At 41.4% G+C, this 22,745-nt stretch overlaps 1 protein-coding gene across 1 annotated transcript; it reads left to right on the top strand.

Annotated features, from left to right (window-relative positions):
• Window positions 1–1,563: 1,563 nt before the first annotated feature.
• Window positions 1,564–12,511, top strand: LOC112214724 (tapasin-related protein). The gene is made up of 8 exons (XM_042297807.1): window positions 1,564–1,720; window positions 2,753–2,929; window positions 9,089–9,369; window positions 10,840–10,843; window positions 10,938–11,270; window positions 11,467–11,775; window positions 12,010–12,078; window positions 12,239–12,511. The coding sequence occupies exons 1-8, from the start codon at window positions 1,678–1,680 to the stop codon at window positions 12,262–12,264; spliced, it is 1,242 nt and encodes a 413-aa protein (XP_042153741.1). The 5' UTR covers window positions 1,564–1,677; the 3' UTR covers window positions 12,265–12,511.
• The last annotated feature ends 10,234 nt before the right edge of the window (window positions 12,512–22,745 follow it).

Here is a 22,745-nt window from a genome sequence, read left to right as displayed (position 1 = left end):
AGATCAATTAACCAAATATACAGACAGATTCATCGAAACCAAATCACATTGGTTATCAGACAAATCACAGGCTTTTTGTTGGGAGTAGGACAGGCTACTATGCGAGTGAAGAGCAAAATTAACTTGTATAAAATGTACTTATCAGATGATCATTAGCACTCAGCTAAATTTAGCTAACATTTTCCAAACCTAATTGTTACTAAATATCCAAACGGAGATTCAGTGGAAACAAAGATCTGACATTGATTGATTTATGTCCCCCACGGTTGTCTCAAAGCAGAGCGATGGCGCTCAAGATGGTGCTGACCACACACAACTATTTCTTTAAATTAGTATAACGGTTATAGATGACTGGGAGTTTCAGTATATGCAAGAATTTGATACATGCCTTCAATTCCATTAGCCTACTTTATTCCAATATTTTCATCATTCAGTTGATAACTAATGTGAGTTTTCCTCTCTCTGCGCTTTTTCTAGGCCCAATGACTGTTTCCTCATATCTTCACATGCCCGCCTCCGCATTGTTGTTCTCAACACCAGTTCACATCAATATAGCCTACTGTTTTCTAGAAATCAGGCTTTTTCGGGCTTATTTAATTTATGTGATGTCGGGCCAGTGCTCCGCGGTTCAGCTCACCGGACTTGGGTCAGACCAGATCGAATTTTCAGTTCTGATGAGAACTTTAAACTGTATTCGCTCTCTTGTCCCAGGACAGTATGTAGCATGCATGACTTAATACTATGTGATATGCTATCTGACGTAAATGCCTCCTTTTTAGGATTACATTTGTCTCTGTATGCTGCTCCTGATTGGGATTTGAAACTTTGTGGACATGCAGCTCTTTGATTGGTGCAAGAGGGAGAGCGCAGTTAAGGACTGCCTGCTGGTGACCTAGGCACAGTTCAGTCTTGTTAGTTATAATAGTACTACTATTAGTAAATTCTTTAAAGAATACTTCACCGCTTTTCAACATCAAATTAATAGGACATTGACTTCATCACTGCCCAACAGACAGACGCATAATCTGACAACTCCTCCATAAAGTTGGCTAATCATAGGCAAGAGTATGCACCCATAGCCGCCAATCAAGTTACACTGGCCAATTGACAACTTTATCTTGCCCCAATGGCTTGACAGGACAACACAAAAGTTAAGACAAGTAAACTAATGATTGACATCACTGTAATACATGGTAATGCATTTGGTGAGGTGTGTGTATATAAAGATTTACTACCCGCTTCTTGCAATTCATTTATGAAAAACAAATATGTAATGTCTATAAATGGTTGATAATTGATAAGCAGTAATGGGCAGTCACTACAATCACAGGGCTTTTATTGTTTTATTCTGTGTTGATACAGTATACCACCCACATAATGCATTTATTGTACAAATCTACTCTCTGTGTCTGTCCTAATTTTCTTTCTTCGTTCATTTTTTGTCTTGTCTTCTTGCTTTGTGGATGTTTTTCACATGTGTCAGCAGAGAAGCCTTCTTAGTGAATCTTTTACCACAGATTGAGCAGCCATGTTGTTTCTCTCCTGTCCTGCCTCTAGCCAAAGATCTAGGTTCAATCTATCTATGCTATGCAAACTATGGTGGTAGAAATGAAAGTAAAACTTCTAAAACTAGTTTAACTTGTTTCATTTGCAACGAGAGAGGAGATATTGAACAACATGAAAATCTTCACTGTTCTCCTTTGTTTAATTCCATATGCAGGTAAATTAGAACATATATTATGCTATTAATATTATTATTTTCTGTTTACCCTTTATTCTATCTTTCATCCCTGTTGTGGCGGTTCACAACCTCCCTATTAGTGTTGAGCGATTACTGTTTGTTTTTTTAGGTCGGTTTGTTGATTATTAAAAACAATATATAATGGTTTTCGATTTTAAAAAACATAAAATGCATTGTAAAATAGAGCATTTAAATGAAAATAATGAACATTCAATTGCCAAAACATTGGGTAGACATCAATAGCAAAATAGGAAATGACTATGAAATAATACAATATTTATTTTGTGTATATTACTAGTTTTTCTTTGGTGACTTTATTATTTGTCATTCCTTAAAGTAATCAACTCTGCTCAGACAGTAACAGTCACCCAGCCAGGCCATCTAACATGATGTCCTCCCCATACCGTAGTTATCCTATTTAGCTAGCCTGCCTAATTATGCTGCAGAGTTGTCTCAAGAAATCATTTGACTAGTTCTTCAAAGTAGATAAATCATACTTTCACGAACTGTCTCTGTCCTTCTCATCGTTGTGTTGTGTACATTCCTCTTTCAGACGGTCTGTGTGTATCGCTAACCTTACGTCCAAAGATCATTATATTGTAACATAGTTATATATCATTATATAATAACGAGACGCTCATGTCTCCGCCCTAACAATGGGAGGCGTTGTCCCAAAGACGGGAAGGCATGCGACAAGCTAGGTAGAAACCCATAGGAAACCCATTGGGTTTGTTTTGGACAGATTTTGCCGAGAGTGAAACCTCTCGCTTCGCCTCTTTCCTCTCTGATCCGTTTGAGCAGGAATAAACTGCCGCAATGAATTATGTTTTTTTATGGTTAATTACTACGTTTATGCGCTGAACAAAAAATCTAAATGGATTTCAAGTAATTAATCCAACGTCGGTAAATTAGTAAATTAGGAAAAAGGTATAAATTGTATACTAACCATACATAAAACAACCGAAATTAAATGCCGTTTAATCGCTCAGCACCATTCTATATTCTTCCCAGGTGTGCTAGGATTCCTACAGGTGCAATGGCTGCGCTGTCGACTGACAGATGAGTATGTATGGACAAATGCTGAGGGACACATTGAAAGTAATAACAGCCACAGAGATGCCGTGTTGCAGTTTGACAACTCGGGGAACAGCGCTTTGTTGTCTGACTCAATCACATTCCTTGTTGCAGGTGAGTCAGATCCGTGGAGCCTAAACTCAAATACTATGTTTATTTTTGTCATTACTTTACCCACCTATTACGCTGTGTGTTTTGCATTAGGGTTTATCCAGAGCGATTGGTATGGTTTATACACTCTTAGCACCTTTTTCTAAGTCTTTCCCTATATGACAACCCTTTGAAGAACCCTTTTTGGTTCCAGTTAGAACCCTTTCCCCAGAGGGTTCTACACAGAAGCCAAAAGAGTTGTATCTGAAACCAAGAAGGGTTCTCCTAGTCCTATGGCAGTGTTCACAAAACTTTTATGAGGAGTCAAGATCACTGCTCTGATTTTTTAAAATTTGAATTTTAAACAAAATAACATTAACCTATAAACTGTTCTGTGGGCATTATGTTTGGGCTGTAGGACTAATATACGTGATCACAGCATATTAGCTCTATGCCTGGCAATATTGTTATTCTTAGACCATATTATATTTCAAAACTCAAGCTTTGATAACAAAATAGATCAGTTGTTGTAGCACTTGCGTAGCATAAATGTAAATAATTAGCTTTTTATTTTACTGGACTGATGGGGGGGGGGGTCAAATCTAGACTTTAGGGATCTTCAAGGTCGGAAAGTCGGAGCTCATGAAAGATGCCCGAGGTTCCAACTTGAATTCCGAGTTAGATGACCTTTCAAAACTATTTTTTCCCAGTAGGATCACTTTTTCCCCCCGACTTCCCAGTTGTCTTGAACACACAGAAATCTGGCATTTCTGAGTTCCCAGTTTTTATGAACACGCCATTAGTCTAAGGAGAGGCCTCCGGTGAGACTGAACAGAGCGGGGGGACACCGTCTTCCAAACAATGGCGAAACTGAGTAGCACCACATCTGTCTCATGCACAAACTTCTGTCGTTCCTTTGACAAGAGAATGTGAAATATTCCTCGATATTAAAATAAACACGTGAGCTGCTAATAATAGGAAAAATGCAGAGCTATCGATACACTTGGCTACTCATACAGTGCCTTGCGAAAGTATTCGCCCCCCTTGAACTTTGCGACCTTTTGCCACATTTCAGGCTTCAAACATAAAGATATAAAACTGAATTTTTTTGTGAAGAATCAACAAGTGGGACACAATCATGAAGTGGAACGACATTTATTGGATATTTCAAACTTTTTTAACAAATCAAAAACTGAAAAATTGGGCGTGCTAAATTATTCAGCCCCTTTACTTTCAGTGCAGCAAACTCTCTCCAGAAGTTCAGTGAGGATCTCTGAATGATCCAATGTTGACCTAAATGACTAATGATGATAAATACAATCCACCTGTGTGTAATCAAGTCTCCGTATAAATGCACCTGCACTGTGATAGTCTCAGAGGTCCGTTAAAAGCACAGAGAGCATCATGAAGAACAAGGAACACACAAGGCAGGTCCGAGATACTGTTGTGAAGAAGTTTAAAGCCGGATTTGGATACAAAAAGATTTCCCAAGCTTTAAACATCCCAAGGAGCACTGTGCAAGCGATAATATTGAAATGGAAGGAGTATCAGACCACTGCAAATCTACCAAGACCTGGCCGTCCCTCTAAACTTTCAGCTCATACAAGGAGAAGACTGATCAGAGATGCAGCCAAGAGGCCCATGATCACTCTGGATGAACGGCAGAGATTTTTTAATTTTTTTTTAATTTTTTTATTTCACCTTTATTTAACCAGGTAGGCCAGTTGAGAACAAGTTCTCATTTGCAACTGCGACCTGGCCAAGATAAAGCATAGCAGTGTGAGCAGACAACACAGAGTTACACATGGAATAAACAATTAACAAGTCAATAACACAGTAGAAAACAAAGGGGGAGTCTATATACAATGTGTGCAAAAGGCATGAGGAGGTAGGCGAATAATTACAATTTTGCAGATTAACACTGGAGTGATAAATGATCAGATGGTCATGTACAGGTAGAGATATTGGTGTGCAAAAGAGCAAGTAGATAAATAAAAACAGTATGGGGATGAGGTAGGTGAAAATGGGTGGGCTATTTACCAATAGACTATGTACAGCAGCAGCGATCGGTTAGCTGCTCAGATAGCTGATGTTTGAAGTTGGTGAGGGAGATAAAAGTCTCCAACTTCAGCGATTTTTGCAATTCGTTCCAGTCACAGGCAGCAGAGTACTGGAACGAAAGGCGGCCAAATGAGGTGTTGGCTTTAGGGATGATCAGTGAGATACACCTGCTGGAGCGCGTGCTACGGATGGGTGTTGCCATCGTGACCAGTGAACTGAGATAAGGCGGAGCTTTACCTAGCATGGACTTGTAGATGACCTGGAGCCAGTGGGTCTGGCGACGAATATGTAATGAGGGCCAGCCGACTAGAGCATACAGGTCGCAGTGGTGGGTGGTATAAGGTGCTTTAGTGACAAAACGGATGGCACTGTGATAGACTGCATCCAGTTTGCTGAGTAGAGTGTTGGAAGCCATTTTGTAGATGACATCGCCGAAGTCGAGGATCGGAAGGATAGTCAGTTTTACTAGGGTAAGCTTGGCGGCGTGAGTGAAGGAGGCTTTGTTACGGAATAGAAAGCCGACTCTTGATTTGATTTTCGATTGGAGATGTTTGATATGAGTCTGGAAGGAGAGTTTGCAGTCTAGCCAGACACCTAGGTACTTATAGATGTCCACATATTCAAGGTCGGAACCATCCAGGGTGGTGATGCTAGTCGGGCATGCGGGTGCAGGCAGCGATCGGTTGAAAAGCATGCATTTGGTTTTACTAGCGTTTAAGAGCAGTTGGAGGCCACGGAAGGAGTGTTGTATGGCATTGAAGCTTGTTTGGAGGTTGGATAGCACAGTGTCCAATGACGGGCCGAAAGTATATAGAATGGTGTCGTCTGCGTAGAGGTGGATCAGGGAATCGCCCGCAGCAAGAGCAACGTCATTGATATATACAGAGAAAAGAGTCGGCCCGAGAATTGAACCCTGTGGCACCCCCATAGAGACTGCCAGAGGACCGGACAGCATGCCCTCCGATTTGACACACTGAACTCTGTCTGCAAAGTAATTGGTGAACCAGGCAAGGCAGTCATCCGAAAAACCGAGGCTACTGAGTCTGCCGATAAGAATATGGTGATTGACAGAGTCGAAAGCCTTGGCAAGGTCAATGAAGACGGCTGCACAGTACTGTCTTTTATCGATGGCGGTTATGATATCGTTTAGTACCTTGAGTGTTGCTGAGGTGCACCCGTGACCGGCTCGGAAACCAGATTGCACAGCGGAGAAGGTACGGTGGGATTCGAGATGGTCAGTGACCTGTTTGTTGACTTGGCTTTCGAAGACCTTAGATAGGCAGGGCAGGATGGATATAGGTCTGTAACAGTTTGGGTCCAGGGTGTCTCCCCCTTTGAAGAGGGGGATGACTGCGGCAGCTTTCCAATCCTTGGGGATCTCAGACGATATGAAAGAGAGGTTGAACAGGCTGGTAATAGGGGTTGCGACAATGGCGGCGGAAAGTTTCAGAAATAGGGGGTCCAGATTGTCAAGCCCAGCTGATTTGTACGGGTCCAGGTTTTGCAGCTCTTTCAGAACATCTGCTATCTGGATTTGGGTAAAGGAGAACCTGGAGAGGCTTGGGCGAGGAGCTGCCGGGGGCAGAGCTGTTGGCCGAGGTTGGAGTAGCCAGGCGGAAGGCATGGCCAGCCGTTGAGAAATGCTTATTGAAGTTTTCGATAATCATGGATTTATCGGTGGTGACCGTGTTACCTAGCCTCAGTGCAGTGGGCAGCTGGGAGGAGGTGCTCTTGTTCTCCATGGACTTCACAGTGTCCCAGAACTTTTTGGAGTTGGAGCTACATGATGCAAACTTCTGCCTGAAGAAGCTGGCCTTAGCTTTCCTGACTGACTGCGTGTATTGGTTACGGACTTCCCTGAACAGTTGCATATCCCAGGGACTATTCGATGCTATTGCAGTCCGCCACAGGATGTTTTTGTGCTGGTCGAGGGCAGTCAGGTCTGGGGTGAACCAAGGACTGTATCTGTTCTTAGTTCTGCATTTTTTGAACGGAGCATGCTTATCTAAAATGGTGAGGAAGTTACTTTTAAAGAATGACCAGGCATCCTCAACTGACGGGATGAGGTCAATGTCCTTCCAGGATACCCGGGCCAGGTCGATTAGAAAGGCCTGCTCACAGAAGTGTTTTAGGGAGCGTTTGACAGTGATGAGGGGTGGTCGTTTGACTGCGGCTCCGTAGCGGATACAGGCAATGAGGCAGTGATCGCTGAGATCCTGGTTGAAGACAGCGGAGGTGTATTTGGAGGGCCAGTTGGTCAGGATGACGTCTATGAGGGTGCCCTTGTTTACAGAGTTAGGGTTGTACCTGGTGGGTTCCTTGATGATTTGTGTGAGATTGAGGGCATCTAGCTTAGATTGTAGGACTGGCGGGGTGTTAAGCATATCCCAGTTTAGGTCACCTAACAGAACAAACTCTGAGGCTAGATGGGGGCGATCAATTCACAAATGGTGTCCAGGGCACAGCTGGGGGCTGAGGGGGTCGGTAGCAGGCGGCAACAGTGAGAGACTTATTTCTGGAGAGAGTAATTTTCAAAATTAGTAGTTCGAACTGTTTGGGTATGGACCTGGAAAGTATGACATTACTTTGCAGGCTATCTCTGCAGTAGACTGCAACTCCTCCCCCTTTAGCAGTTCTATCTTGACGGAAGATGTCAGATCTACAGCTGAGGTGGGAGACTCTGTCCATAGGACAACAATCAGTCGTATATTGCACAAATCTGGCCTTTATGGAAGAGTGGCAAGAAGAAAGCCATTTCTTAAAGATATCCATAAAAAGTGTTGTTTAAAGTTTGCCACAAGCCACCTGGGAGACACACCAAACATGTGGAAGAAGGTGCTCTGGTCAGATGAAACCAAAATTGAACTTTTTGGCAGCAATGCAAAACGTTATGTTTGGCGTAAAAGCAACACAGCTCATCACCCTGAACACACATCCCCACTGTCAAACATGGTGGTGGCAGCATCATGGTTTGGGCCTGCTTTTCTTCAGCAGGGACAGGGAAGATGGTTAAAATTGATGGGAAGATGGATGGAGCCAAATACAGGACCATTCTGGAAGAAAACCTGATGGAGTCTGCAAAAGACCTGAGACTGGGACGGAGATTTGTCTTCCAACAAGACAATGATCCAAAACATAAAGCAAAATCTACAATGGAATGGTTCAAAAATAAACATATCCAGGTGTTAGAATGGCCAAGTCAAAGTCCAGACCTGAATCCAATCGAGAATCTGTGGAAAGAACTGAAAACTGCTGTTCACAAATGCTCTCCATCCAACCTCACTGAGCTCGAGCTGTTTTGCAAGGAGGAATGGGAAAAATTTCAGTCTCTCGATGTGCAAAACTGATAGAGACATACCCCAAGCGACTTACAGCTGTAATCGCAGAAAAAGGTGGCGCTACAAAGTATTAACTTAAGGGGGCTGAATAATTTTGCACGCCCAATTTTTCAGTTTTGATTTGTTAAAAAAGTTTGAAATATCCAATAAATGTCGTTCCACTTCATGATTGTGTCCCACTTGTTGTTGATTCTTCACAAAAAAATACAGTTTAAATCTTTATGTTTGAAGCCTGAAATGTGGCAAAAGGTCGCAAAGTTCAAGGGGGCCGAATACTTTCGCAAGGCACTGTACATTGTAGCGTGAGTGGAAGTACAGAGAATAGTTTGTTTTGTAATAGTGTTGATTAAAAACAGTGACAGTGCTGAATTAAACATTTAAAACAATGACCACAGAGACACTGTCAAATAATTGGCCAGCGCAGTAGGCACACTCGATTTAGACACACATACCCGGTGTGACATTAAAGGGTTAAAAATGGGAACGTGTTGCTTACCCGGTGCACAGGTCATCTGAATCACTTGCACCTAATGCCAACAGCGGGGGAAAAAGGAGCGAAAGCCTTTATCGTTGGCTTCATCGTCGCCCTGTTGGCCACCACGGTCCTATGGGGACAGCCAAATAACCCTTTTGGAACCCTTTTTCAAAGAGTGTAGGGCTCTGGGATTATCCACACATTTTCTACCACAACAACCCTGAGTAAGAGAAACAACTTAGATACAAAGTCATTGTTTTTCTGCTACTTGTGTTTGTTGGAATTCTAACCCAGATGTATCTTCCCCAGCATCTAAGGTGGATATGAGGAAGTTTGTGGAGGGTCCGGTGGATCGACTGCAGTGTGACATCCACAGGTACAGCAAAGGGATGAGCCGTGTGCGCTGGCCAAGCCTGGGAGGAATGGGGCACGACATCTGGTTCACCTGCACACTGCGGCACACCGCAGGCCTCTTCAACATCACCTCCTTTCTCAGAGTCACCCCTGCCACGACCATGTCGGCCCACCAGCCAGACTTCTTCAGCTGGCTCACCATCGGAGTTAAAGAAAAAAAAAAATCAGTGCCTCAGGTATGGTGCAGACCAATGGATTTCTTTTGTATTGTGGACATACACTGCTCAAAAAATTCAAGGGAACACTAAAATAACACATCCTAGATCTGAATGAATGAAATATTCTTATTAAATACTTTTTCTTTACATAGTTGAATGTGCTGACAACAAAATCACACACAAATTATCAATGGAAATCAAATTTATCAACCCATGGAGGTCTGGATCTGGAGTCACAGTCAAAATTAAAGTGGAAAACCACACTACAGTCTGATCCAACATTGATGTAATGTCCTTAAAACAAGTCAAAATGAGGCTCAGAAGTGTGTGTGGCCTCCACATGCCTGTATGACCCCCTACAATGCCTGGGCATGCTCCTGATGAGGTAGCGGATGGTCTCCTGAGGGATCTCCTCCCAGACCTGGACTAAAGTATCCGCCAACTCCTGGACAGTCTGTGGTGCAACGTGGCGTTGGTGGATGGAGCGAGACATGGTGTCCCAGATGTGCTCAATTGGATTCAGGTATGGGGAACGGACGGGCCAGTCCATAGCATCAAAGCCTTCCTCTTGCAGGAACTGCTGACACACTCCAGCCACATGAGGTCTAGCATTGTCTTGCATTAGGAGGAACCCAGGGCCAACCGCACCAGCATATGGTCTCACAAGGGGTCTGAGGATCTTATCTCGGTACCTAATGGCAGTCAGGCTACCTCTGGCGAGCACATGGAGGGCTGTGCAGCCCCCAAAGAAATGCCACCCCACACCATGACTGACCCACCGCCAAACCGGTCATGCTGGAGGATGTTGCAGGCAGCAGAACGTTCTCCACGGCGTCTCCAGACTCTGTCACATTTGTGGCCTGCTGGAGGTCATTTTGCAGGGCTCTGGCAGTGCTCCTCCTGCTCCTCCTTGCACAAAGGTGGAGGTAGCGGTCCTGCTGCTGGGTTGTTGCCCTCCTACGGCCTCCTCCACGTCTCCTGATGTACTGGCCTGTCTCCTGGTAGTGCCTCCATGCTCTGGACACTACGCTGACAGACACAGAAAACCTTCTTGCCACAGCTCGCATTGATGTGCCATCCTGAATGAGCTGCACTACCTGAGCCACTTGTGTGGGTTGTGGACTCCGTCTCATGCTACCACTAGAGTGAAAGCACCGCCAGCATTCAAAAGTGACCAAAACATCAGCCAGGAAGCATAGGAACTGAGAAGTGGTCTGTGTTCACCACCTGCAGAACCACTCCATTATTGGGGGTATCTTGCTAATTGCCTATAATTTCCACCTGTTGTCCATTCCATTTGCACAACAGCATGTGAAATGTATTGTCAATCAGTGTTGCTTCCTAAGTGGACAGTTTGATTTCACTGAAGTGTGATTGACTTGGAGTTACATTGTGTTGTTTAAGTGTTCCCTTTATTTTTTTGAGCAGTGTACATACAAATACAGCATACACTTTAACATATACTCTTATGTCTATGATTTTATACAGGTATGTATGGCAGTGGTCCAACCTAAGATCTGTCTGTGTACCTCTCCTCTATTGCCCTTACCTTCCTCACACTCTCCCTGTGGCCTGTCTTTATGTAGCTGTGATGGTGCTTATGACCCGCTCTCCATCCGTGCGGGTGGGCCTGCAGAAAGAGACGACCCTGCACTGTCAGTTTGCCGTGGACCACAAGGTCCCTCACCTTACAGTCGAGTGGCATTTTCAGCGGCGTGGAGGGCGCCGGACCAAGCTGTTCAGCTACTCCAGCCGCTCAGGTCAGACAGAGGGCAGCGGGGTGGCAGTGAAGGGCATTGCCGGGGGGGATGCCTCCCTGACTGTGCCCATCACCAAGGTGAGCAGTGAGGGGACGTACGTGTGTTCCGTCCGCGTACCCCCACTCAACGGGAGTGTGGACATTGCGCTGCACATCATAGGTGAGACCTCTGGGGGTATGAGGGAGGCAGCTCACTGTGTTGGGGTCAATTTAGTTTTCAATTCAGTCAAATCAGGAAGTGAATTGAAATCATTGAAAATGTCTTAATGACTTGAGGAAGTGCAACTTTAAATAATCACACAGGTGCATGGCAGACACTAGATGCCCATCTTTTGTGTTTCACTCTTCTCCCTCAGAGCCTCCTGATGTTTCCTTGACCACAAAGGAGGAGCAGATCCCCAGCGTAGTGTGTGAGGCTAATGGCTTTTACCCCCTGGATGTGGAGATTGACCTTTTCAAGGAGACTAGCAGTGGTCAACGGCCTGAGAAGCTGGGGAACATCTTGCGCTCTAGTCACCTCCAACATCATGACAATACTCACTCTGTGGCAGCCTTCGTCCGGCTGCGGCCCTCCCCTCAGGACTCGGGGTGCGCAATATATTCCTGTAGAGTGTCACACGTCTCCCTGCAAGGTCTGTACATCCACAAGAGCATTATCGGCCCAGGTGAGATCGATCAATCAATCCAATGTATAAAGCCCTATACATCAGCACCAGTCACAAAGTGATGCAAAATAACTAAAAGCAAAGATGGTCAGAAAAACAGCCTAGTTAGAAGACACCTACAGATGACTTAAACAGAGCAGGTTTTTACAGGACATTTCTGTTCAAATGTTAGGAGTAGATCCTCTGTGTGAATGTAATACTATATTATATTTAACCTGTGATGAATCTTATCAGGCTGTTGGACTTGGATTCATCTGACCTTGCCTGGACTGGTATGCCTGATTTTTGTGATAATTTTCATAGGTGAGCCTTTCCTACTCTGTGGACATAATCATTGAGTCACTGCTAGAATGACTGATAGTTCACTCAAATTATAAAATATCCTTTTGGTTTCTTTAACCTGTAAACTTGTTCAATGGATTAGTGTTGATTAACTGTGAGGACAAATTATTTTCTTTCACAGCAGTTACAAGACGGCGTTATTTTTAACAAGACAGTACAAAGAGGATAAAAGAAAGACGAAACAAGAAAGTCTCCACCTCCTTGTCCCCCTTTTGCTGCTCAGTGGGTCAAATGTTTCTGGTAAGCTTTCTGAGCGGCATGACGGCTGAGTGATCCCATGGTGTTTATACTGTCGTACTATTGTTTGTACAGATGAATATGGTACCTTCAGGCATTTGGAAATTGCTCCCAAGGATGAACCAGACTTGTGGAGGTCTGCAAAAAAAAATCTGAGCGTAAATATATTGATTCATTACAATTGTTCCCGAATGAGTGAGTGTTCATGTGTAAAGGATTAGCATTTCAATTGTTATAATTATTAACTCTGTAGTGACTTCTTAGTCGACCCCCACTTCTCCTTTGTCTAACAAGCCGCCATGCCGGTTCAGCCCACTAGGGCACATTTTCCTATCATTTCATGTAACCACATTTACCATGTTTGTTTGTTTATGCATTTCTGTGAATTACTTAGTTAGTAATAAATAAATTATTTAAGACAGTTGATGTATGGATGACTCATAGTGAAGACTGGGTTCGTGCAGATATCCAACAATTTACGACGTTTGGAATGAGACTAACATGAGTTTAAATAAATCATTAATCAGAAGACTATTGATCAGATATGAAAATATCTGAAAGGTTATATTGGGAAATTATAACTTTAATCTGAATACTTTCCTTGGTGCCCCAACTTCCTAGTTAATTACAGTTACATGATTATTCAGTTTAATAGCGTAATACTAACTACAGGAATCTTTGATAAAAACTAAGTCTTCAATTTAATGATAGTAAAGACACGACACCAGATGGCATTAGCTATACATTATCGTTCAGTTTGCTCTCTAAGACAAGGTTCTACTTCTCATTCTTGGTACTTCATATTACCAAAACATTACCTCATCCAATGACATATATCAATTGTCAATTCTAGATACTCTCATCTCAAATACAACCCACCCCTGGACAAGCTCCCTGAGAGGAGTGAGCCTCTAGGTCATATACTATGAAAGACAAGTTTTGACATCAGAGGGGACATACAATGGTTCCAGACACTGCCATACTCCTCCCCCCAATGGGAAAAGTAGGGAGTGACTGGTGTACAGACATTGTGGAGCCCTTCACATGGTTTAACAGATACCCTCACATATGAAGACAATCCTGACCTCTCTCCTCTCTGGGCCCCAAGTGACTTTTACCACATAAGCATATTTATGAAAGTAGATAAAACATCTTATTTATCAATGTTACCTAACTAATTCTGATTCTGCTACGACAAGAGGCACTGAGTTTGAAGGTCGGCCTTGAAATACATACACAGTCATCCAATTAACTCAAATGATGTCAATTAGCCTATCAGAAGCTTCCAAAGCCATGGCATTATTTTCTGGAATTTTCCAAGCTGTCCAAATCAACTTGCAAAATATAGTTTGTTAACAAGAAATTTGTGGAGTGGTTGAAAATGAGTTTTAATGACTCCAACAGTGTATGTAAACTTCCGACTTCAACTGTTCACCTTTGATGTGAAATGGCATTATGCTCATCTTCGTTATTCCGATCATAACTATTATATTCACAAATGTAAATGGGGTGGAAAAAATCTTTTTCTTTTTTCATTTAACTATTTTTCTATTGTGTTTGTTTGTTTATTCCATGTGTAACTCTGTTACGACACTCTGTTTGTGTCACACTGCTTTGCTTTATCTTGGCCAGGTCGCAGTTGTAAATGAGAACTTATTCTCAACTAGCCTACCTTGTTAAGTAAAGGTGATTATTTTTATTTTTTTACAATTTTATAAACCCTCAAACTTTTGAAACTTAAAGTAGGATAAATGATTCAAAGTCATGTCTATTAATGTCTCATTGCCTTGTCACATATTAATGATGTCCTGAATTATTCTTTCTTCGGGGTTTGCCTGGTGTTCTATTATTTCATTTTTTTCATTGTATTCACAGGATTGTCCCTGTATTGATGTGTAATATTATTATTTTTGCAATAAACTAAATTTAATAAATAAAATAAGGCATAATGTACTTTAATATTCATGTCATACCAGTGCAGTGGTATATTTTTATATAACCAACTACTGCACCGATGTTAGCATAGAGTTGATTAGCACCCATTTGCACGTGAGCTAGCTAATTTCTTACAGTAAGTGAATATTATTTGGACAAATTTGCCTATTTGAGCAGGAAGGCTAGGTTTACATGGACAGTTATGTAATCGATTTGATCGTTGATTTTCTGTGTTTCTTCAATGCCTTGTGTTTGGCTGGCTCTACATGTGTATCATTGATGCCGACGGCCATTTCCTAAGTTACACATAGCGAGTGTACACAGCATACACACAGTATACAGTGAGTGAAAAAAGTATTTGATCCCCTGCTGATCTTGTACGTTTGCCCACTGACAAAAATATTATCAGTCTATAATTTTAATGGTAGGTTTATTTGAACAGTGAGAGACAGAATAACAACAACAAAAATCCAGAAAAACTCATGTCAAAAATGTTATAAATTGATTTGCATTTTAATGAGGGAAATAAGTATTTGACCCCTCTGCAAAACATGATTTAGTACTTGGTGGCAAAACTCTTGTTGGCAATCACAGAGGTCAGACGTTTCTTGTAGTTGGCAACCAGGTTTGCACACATCTCAGGAGGGATTTTGTCCCACTCCTCTTTGCACATCTTCTCCAAGTCCATTAAGGTTGAGGCTGACGTTTGGCAACTCGAACCTTCAGCTCCCTCCACAGATTTTCTATGGGATTACGGTCTGGAGACTGGCTAGGCCACTCCAGGACCTTAATGTGCTTCTTCTTGAGCCACTCCTTTGTTGCCTTGGCTGTGTGTTTTGGGTCATTGTCATGCTGGAATACCCATTCACGACCCATTTTCAATGCCCTGGCTGAGGGAAGGAGGTTCTCACCCAAGATTTGATGGTACATGGCCCCGTCCATCGTCCCTTTGATGCGGTGAAGTTGTCCTGTCCCCTTAGCAGAAAAACACCCCCAAAGCATAATGTTTCCACCTCCATGTTTGACGGTGGGGATGGTGTTCTTGGGGTCATAGGCAGCATTCCTCCTCCAAACACGGCAAGTTGAGTTGATGCCAAAGAGCTCCATTTTGGTCTCATCTGATCACAACACTTTCACCCAGTTGTCCTCTGAATCATTCAGCTGTTTATTGGCAAACTTCAGACGGGCATGTATATGAGTTTTCTTGAGCAGGGGGACATTGCGGGCACTGCCAGATTTCAGTCCTTCACAGTGTAGTGTGTTACCAACTGTTTTCTTGGTGACTATGGTCCCAGCTGCCTTGAGATCATTGACAAGATCCTCCTGTGTAGTTCTGGACTGATTCCTCACCGTTCTCATGATCATTTCAACTCCAGGAGGTGAGATCTTGCATGGAGCCCCAGGCCGAGGGAGATTGACAGTTATTTTGTGTTTCTTCCATTTGCGAATAATCGCACCAACTGTCGTCACCTTCTCACCAAGCTGCTTGGCGATGGTCTTGTAGCCCATTCCAGCCTTGTGTAGGTCAACAATCTTGTCCCTGACATCCTTGGAGAGCTCTTTGGTCTTGGCCATGGTAGAGAGTTTGGAATCTGATTGATTGCTTCTGTGGACAGGTGACTTTTATACAGGTAACAAGCTGAGATTAAGAGCACTCCCTTTAAGAGTGTGCTCCTAACCTCAGCTCGTTACCCGTATAAAAGACACCTGGGAGCAAGAAATCTTTCTGATTGAGAGGGGTCAAAAACTTATTTCCCTCATTAAAATGCAAATCAATTTATAACATTTTTGACATGTGTTTTTCTGGATTTTTTGTTGTTGTTATTCTGTCTCTTACTGTTCAAATAAACCTACCATTAAAATTATAGACTGATAATTTCTTTGTCAGTGGGCAAACGTACAAAATCAGCAGGGGATTAAATACCCCCCCACTGTATACAATAATGAAATTATTCAATAAACTATTTATTTCTTTGTTTATTGAATATATTTGACGTTCACGTTTTTTGATTTGCCCTGTTTTTCAGTGACATCGGTGTATTTAATTAAGTTGTATAACTTGTTACTTTACTGTTATTCCTCTCTTTCAGAGTTCACGATCATAACGTGTGGCTTCAGTTGTTGAAATGCGACACACTTTCATTGTTGCTATTGCTACGGCAACAATAATCAACAGAACACAGTTTATGTGGAGGCAGTTGACAACAAGAAAAAGACTGCCTTTGCCTCTTTTGAGGAGCTGGAGTGAAGCCATTTTTGAGGAGTGGTCAAACCTTGTTTTTGTCTGCTGTGTTAATTGTTTCAATTGTTAATTGTGTTTAGATGTTTAGTAAGTCACCTGAGTCTCTCATCTCTGTACTGGAGCTGGTATAACTTAATGTACAAAGCACATTCAGCTTGTCAGTATGTCTATATGGTATAGTCTGTATCCATTCTCATGAGGAAAGTAAATAGCATTATAATTCAGGATAGGTAGTAACTGAATATATATGCTCAATTAAATAATATAATTACAAAGTTATAACACAATTTTAACAGCAGTATTTATACTAATTAATTTCGCAGAATCATCACTGCATATACATTTCTAAATAGCTACTAGTGTTGGCTCTCATTTGAGTGATAGTTTGACCCTCGTCCATGTATTGTATTGAGGCCAGAGATATTTATAGCTGCATTTATTTACAGCTGCATTCTAAGTCCCATTACCGACAGGCGCTTATGACAAACACTGGCACAATAACAAAGATATTGATCTGAATTAGGCAATCAATTGTGTGTCATCGTGATGACTATAAACTTTTATACTAACATCACCAATCTGAGGTAAAAAAAACGATGTGTATTTCCTGTCATTCTTGTGTGGTTGATAAAATAATTCCACTCTGAAAGCTTATAACTGTATGAAATTGATTAGAGTCATAAAATTATAATCTGATGATGTGTGTAGTTTTAGTCGGAATCAGGTTAAACAATGTATCAGTATAGTGGAAAAACACAGACTGTCTGAGCAAGGCGTAGCTTAGGAGCGTGTGTGTGTGTGTGCCTAGTAAAATACAGAAGAACAATTCAAACTGGCTAGCAAACTGTACTAGCCTTTTGCATAAACTGAGTCTTTGACTAATTATTATTATACCCATGGTCTTACAAACCTCGGGGATTAGTCAAAGCTATTGATTGTTAGTAATTATCATTGGGATTGAAAATTCTCTTGACAATGGTGAAAATGTTACTCTGTGTAATGTAGTAACAACATGGGGAAAGTTGCGAAATATAAAATAATTAAATGTCAAAATCATTTACTATTTCAATTTAGGATGATATTAAATCAAGCACACTCAGATGTTTTTATTTTTACAACTATTACATATTTCTTACTACTGTAACTATAGACAGAGTTAAAAAAAAAAAAAGCCTAACCACAATTTAACCAGGTGCTCTAGACTAGAGCTTCCATATGACTGTGCAGCAGGCTGAATGTTCAACATCCCTACTCCAATGCATTTCATTGGAGACATACATTGAATCTTCCTTTTGATTCGCTGAGGGGATAAGCATGAAATGGTCTAAGTACAATTTATACTTGTTTGCAATATGGTTTTGGAGACCTTCAACACAACTTAATTAGCATCCTAAAATGGCAAAAGAAAATTACAAAAGATTTGAGCCAACTTTTTAAAAATTCCCTCCCATGTTTCCATATTAGCTCAGGAAGTGTCGTAGTTCAGGTAAATGTGCAATGCAAAAATCATCTGTGGGCGCACAGTAAGTGTATAATTTGTATTTGATCAAATTATTTTGGGGTGATATGAATGTAGAGTTTCTAAGTTTGTGGATTATTAAAGGTTACAGTGTCTGGACTTTTGGACACATTGACCGCAGTGTGTTCCATAGTAGGCATTAGAGCCCAAGCCCTATAGTGCTTGTGTCATCGAGAGGAAATACCTAGATATCTGCACCCAAGCATGTCTAAAGGCTGTAAAGTTCATAGAGATCTATAATTCAAGTGTTCTGTTTCATTCTGTGGAATATAGATAACGTCTGCTCCTCCTCTCCTTCCCTCCAGACTCCCTCCAGTCCTCTCTCGCTGTCTCTGAAGAGGAGATTTCCTCTGAGCAGCAGCACTGTAAGCAGGAGTGGAGTTCCAGTCTGGGGCAGGAAGAACCAGAGCCCACACAGATTAAAGAGGAACTCAGGACCAGTCAGGAGGAAGAGCAGCTTCAAGTGCTGGAGCCTGATATCATAGAGTTCATATTCACTCCTTCCTGTGTGAAAAGTGAATGTGATCAAGAGGACCCACTTCAGTCCTTGACTCTTCCCCAAACTCAGACTGTGGAGAACAGAGAGAGTGACTCTAAACCAGTGAATCTCAAACCTTTTGGCACTGAGACCAACCTAAAAGGTCTCGACATTCCCTGTGAACCTCCAGATAATCAAAACAATACCTCCAGCCACCGCTCATCCTTAAGCAGCGACCCAGTAGGACTTGACAGAAGCCCACCATTGCATCCTAGCCCACTATTGGATCCCAGCTCCCCCAAAGTAAGAAAGCTGGACAAAAACTGAAAGAAATTAGAGCTAAGAGATCTTCTGTCAGAAGGTGGGAGTAAAAAGGCAGGATGTGGACAACACTTTTAGGAAAGCAAAGCAACTCTGAATCATTCATACTGTGGGTTTCAGATGAATAGCTGTGTGATGGATTTACTTTTGTAAAATGTTCTATGTGAATTATGTGAAAAAGTTTGATATGATTTGAATGATGAGGTAATGATCAAAAATGAATATGGGCACTGTGTTATGTTTATGGGCTCGCTACCTGCTGATGCAAACAGAAGAAGAAGACAACGCAGAAGTAAAAGTCAAAGAGGGTTTTTGTTTGTGACCACCATTCTTTCCTCGTTGACGAAGGCAAACTAGCTGAATTCCCAACTCTCAGTCGACTGAAACGTGTTTGGGGGCTGCCACATCCGCTCCAAGCTGTTGGAGTTAACAATAATCATCTGTGTTTCAATGCGTTTTCCAATTTGTGTTTCAATGCGTTTTCCAATTCAGTTCATGCAATAAATGATCATCACATTACTAATTAGAACCGTTTTCTCACTCATAGTTTATCAAAATGTGGATGGGTTTTACTGGAAGGCACAGACCAGCTTTAACTAAACCAGAGAATGCAGTTACCAGGAGAAATTAAGAATGCTATTGAATACGGGATACGGGAAAAACAGTGAAGTGCACGTAAAACACAGTATGCACTTGTAACGGATGTGAAACGGCTAGCTTAGTTAGCGGTGCGCGCTAAATAGCGTTTCAATCGGTGACGTTACTTGCTCTGAGACCTTGAAGTAGTAGTTCCCCGTGCTCTGCAAGGGCCGCGGCTTTTGTGGAGCGATGGGTAACGACGCTTCGTGGGTGACTGTTGTTGATGTGTGCAGTGTGGTTCGCGCCCGGGTATGGGCGAGGGGACGGTCTAAAGTTATACTGTTACACACTCATACACGATGCACTTAGGCATCGACTGTTAACTGGTTTGTACCTTGCAGTAAAACCCCAACCTTATGGGGTTGCTGTGAGGTGGTTTATGGACTCGCCACCCGCTGGTACTAAAGGAAGAAGAAGACAATAGACAGGATCCACCCACGAAAACGCATTTTGGTGATGACATTGAACTTCCTTATATATATATATATATATAACTTCCTTATATATATATATATATATATATATATTCCTTAAATATATGTTACCAAGCCAAATATGATTATTCGTGTTATTAGTCGTTCAGTTGGGTCTTTCTCTAACATATATTTATGCAATAAGGTCCGAGGGGTGTGGAATATGCCAATGTACCATGGCTAAGGGCTGTTCGCGTGGAGTGCCTGGATACAGCCCTTAGTCAAGAGGTATATTCACCATATATATACCACAAACCCCGAGGTGCCTTATTGCTATTATTAACTGGCTACCAACGTAATTACAGCAGTGAAAATAAATGTTTTGTCATACCCATACGGCTTTCAGCCAACCAGCATTCAGGGATCGAACCACCCAGTTTATAATTAACATTATATCCAAAAAGTCGGATTTCGTAACCTAATACATCCGATAATAAGCACCGATAATGTTGTTCCCTCGCAAGAACTTCAGAGGATTTTACATTTTGTGGTCGTCATCTTTAAAGTTGTTTCAGCCTGTCACAAAAAGCAACATTAGCATGACACAAGCTGAATTAAAAGGCTTTCAATATAAAATGATTGGTATATGCTTACAAGGCTACTACGCGAGTCAATAGATAAATAATACACATGATTCAGGCTACATTATTGCATGGCAAATGTTTCTGATCGGTGATAGATGAGAAAACGAATAAATGAGCTATACCACCTCCACTTGTCCGAGCAGAGATCAATTAACCAAATATACAGACAGATTCATCGAAACCAAATCACATTGGTTATCAGACAAATCACAGGCTTTTTGTTGGGAGTAGGACAGGCTACTATGCGAGTGAAGAGCAAAATTAACTTGTATAAAATGTACTTATCAGATGATCATTAGCACTCAGCTAAATTTAGCTAACATTTTCCAAACCTAATTGTTACTAAATATCCAAACGGAGATTCAGTGGAAACAAAGATCTGACATTGATTGATTTATGTCCCCCACGGTTGTCTCAAAGCAGAGCGATGGCGCTCAAGATGGTGCTGACCACACACAACTATTTCTTTAAATTAGTATAACGGTTATAGATGACTGGGAGTTTCAGTATATGCAAGAATTTGATACATGCCTTCAATTCCATTAGCCTACTTTATTCCAATATTTTCATCATTCAGTTGATAACTAATGTGAGTTTTCCTCTCTCTGCGCTTTTTCTAGGCCCAATGACTGTTTCCTCATATCTTCACATGCCCGCCTCCGCATTGTTGTTCTCAACACCAGTTCACATCAATATAGCCTACTGTTTTCTAGAAATCAGGCTTTTTTCGGGCTTATTTAATTTATGTGATGTCGGGCCAGTGCTCCGCGGTTCAGCTCACCGGACTTGGGTCAGACCAGATCGAATTTTCAGTTCTGATGAGAACTTTAAACTGTATTCGCTCTCTTGTCCCAGGACAGTATGTAGCATGCATGACTTAATACTATGTGATATGCTATCTGACGTAAATGCCTCCTTTTTAGGATTACATTTGTCTCTGTATGCTGCTCCTGATTGGGATTTGAAACTTTGTGGACATGCAGCTCTTTGATTGGTGCAAGAGGGAGAGCGCAGTTAAGGACTGCCTGCTGGTGACCTAGGCACAGTTCAGTCTTGTTAGTTATAATAGTACTACTATTAGTAAATTCTTTAAAGAATACTTCACCGCTTTTCAACATCAAATTAATAGGACATTGACTTCATCACTGCCCAACAGACAGACGCATAATCTGACAACTCCTCCATAAAGTTGGCTAATCATAGGCAAGAGTATGCACCCATAGCCGCCAATCAAGTTACACTGGCCAATTGACAACTTTATCTTGCCCCAATGGCTTGACAGGACAACACAAAAGTTAAGACAAGTAAACTAATGATTGACATCACTGTAATACATGGTAATGCATTTGGTGAGGTGTGTGTATATAAAGATTTACTACCCGCTTCTTGCAATTCATTTATGAAAAACAAATATGTAATGTCTATAAATGGTTGATAATTGATAAGCAGTAATGGGCAGTCACTACAATCACAGGGCTTTTATTGTTTTATTCTGTGTTGATACAGTATACCACCCACATAATGCATTTATTGTACAAATCTACTCTCTGTGTCTGTCCTAATTTTCTTTCTTCGTTCATTTTTTGTCTTGTCTTCTTGCTTTGTGGATGTTTTTCACATGTGTCAGCAGAGAAGCCTTCTTAGTGAATCTTTTACCACAGATTGAGCAGCCATGTTGTTTCTCTCCTGTCCTGCCTCTAGCCAAAGATCTAGGTTCAATCTATCTATGCTATGCAAACTATGGTGGTAGAAATGAAAGTAAAACTTCTAAAACTAGTTTAACTTGTTTCATTTGCAACGAGAGAGGAGATATTGAACAACATGAAAATCTTCACTGTTCTCCTTTGTTTAATTCCATATGCAGGTAAATTAGAACATATATTATGCTATTAATATTATTATTTTCTGTTTACCCTTTATTCTATCTTTCATCCCTGTTGTGGCGGTTCACAACCTCCCTATTAGTGTTGAGCGATTACTGTTTGTTTTTTTAGGTCGGTTTGTTGATTATTAAAAAAAAAATATATAATGGTTTTCGATTTTAAAAAACATAAAATGCATTATAAAATAGAGCATTTAAATGAAAATAATGAACATTCAATTGCCAAAACATTGGGTAGACATCAATAGCAAAATAGGAAATGACTATGAAATAATACAATATTTATTTTGTGTATATTACTAGTTTTTCTTTGGTGAC

Source organism: Oncorhynchus tshawytscha, linkage group LG15 (assembly GCF_018296145.1).
Source record: "Oncorhynchus tshawytscha isolate Ot180627B linkage group LG15, Otsh_v2.0, whole genome shotgun sequence".
NCBI classification, from domain to species: domain Eukaryota; kingdom Metazoa; phylum Chordata; class Actinopteri; order Salmoniformes; family Salmonidae; genus Oncorhynchus; species Oncorhynchus tshawytscha.
This window is presented reverse-complemented; position numbering and strand designations above follow the sequence as displayed.

Coding starts and splice junctions, on each gene's coding strand:
- LOC112214724 (XM_042297807.1), top strand. CDS start 1,678: ATGAAAATCTTCACTGTTCTCCTTTGTTTAATTCCATATGCAG. Junction 11,776..12,009: donor CAAGAGCATTATCGGCCCAG/GTGAGATCGATC, acceptor GAATCTTATCAG/GCTGTTGGACTTGGATTCAT. Junction 12,079..12,238: donor TTTTGTGATAATTTTCATAG/GTGAGCCTTTCC, acceptor TTTCTTTCACAG/CAGTTACAAGACGGCGTTAT.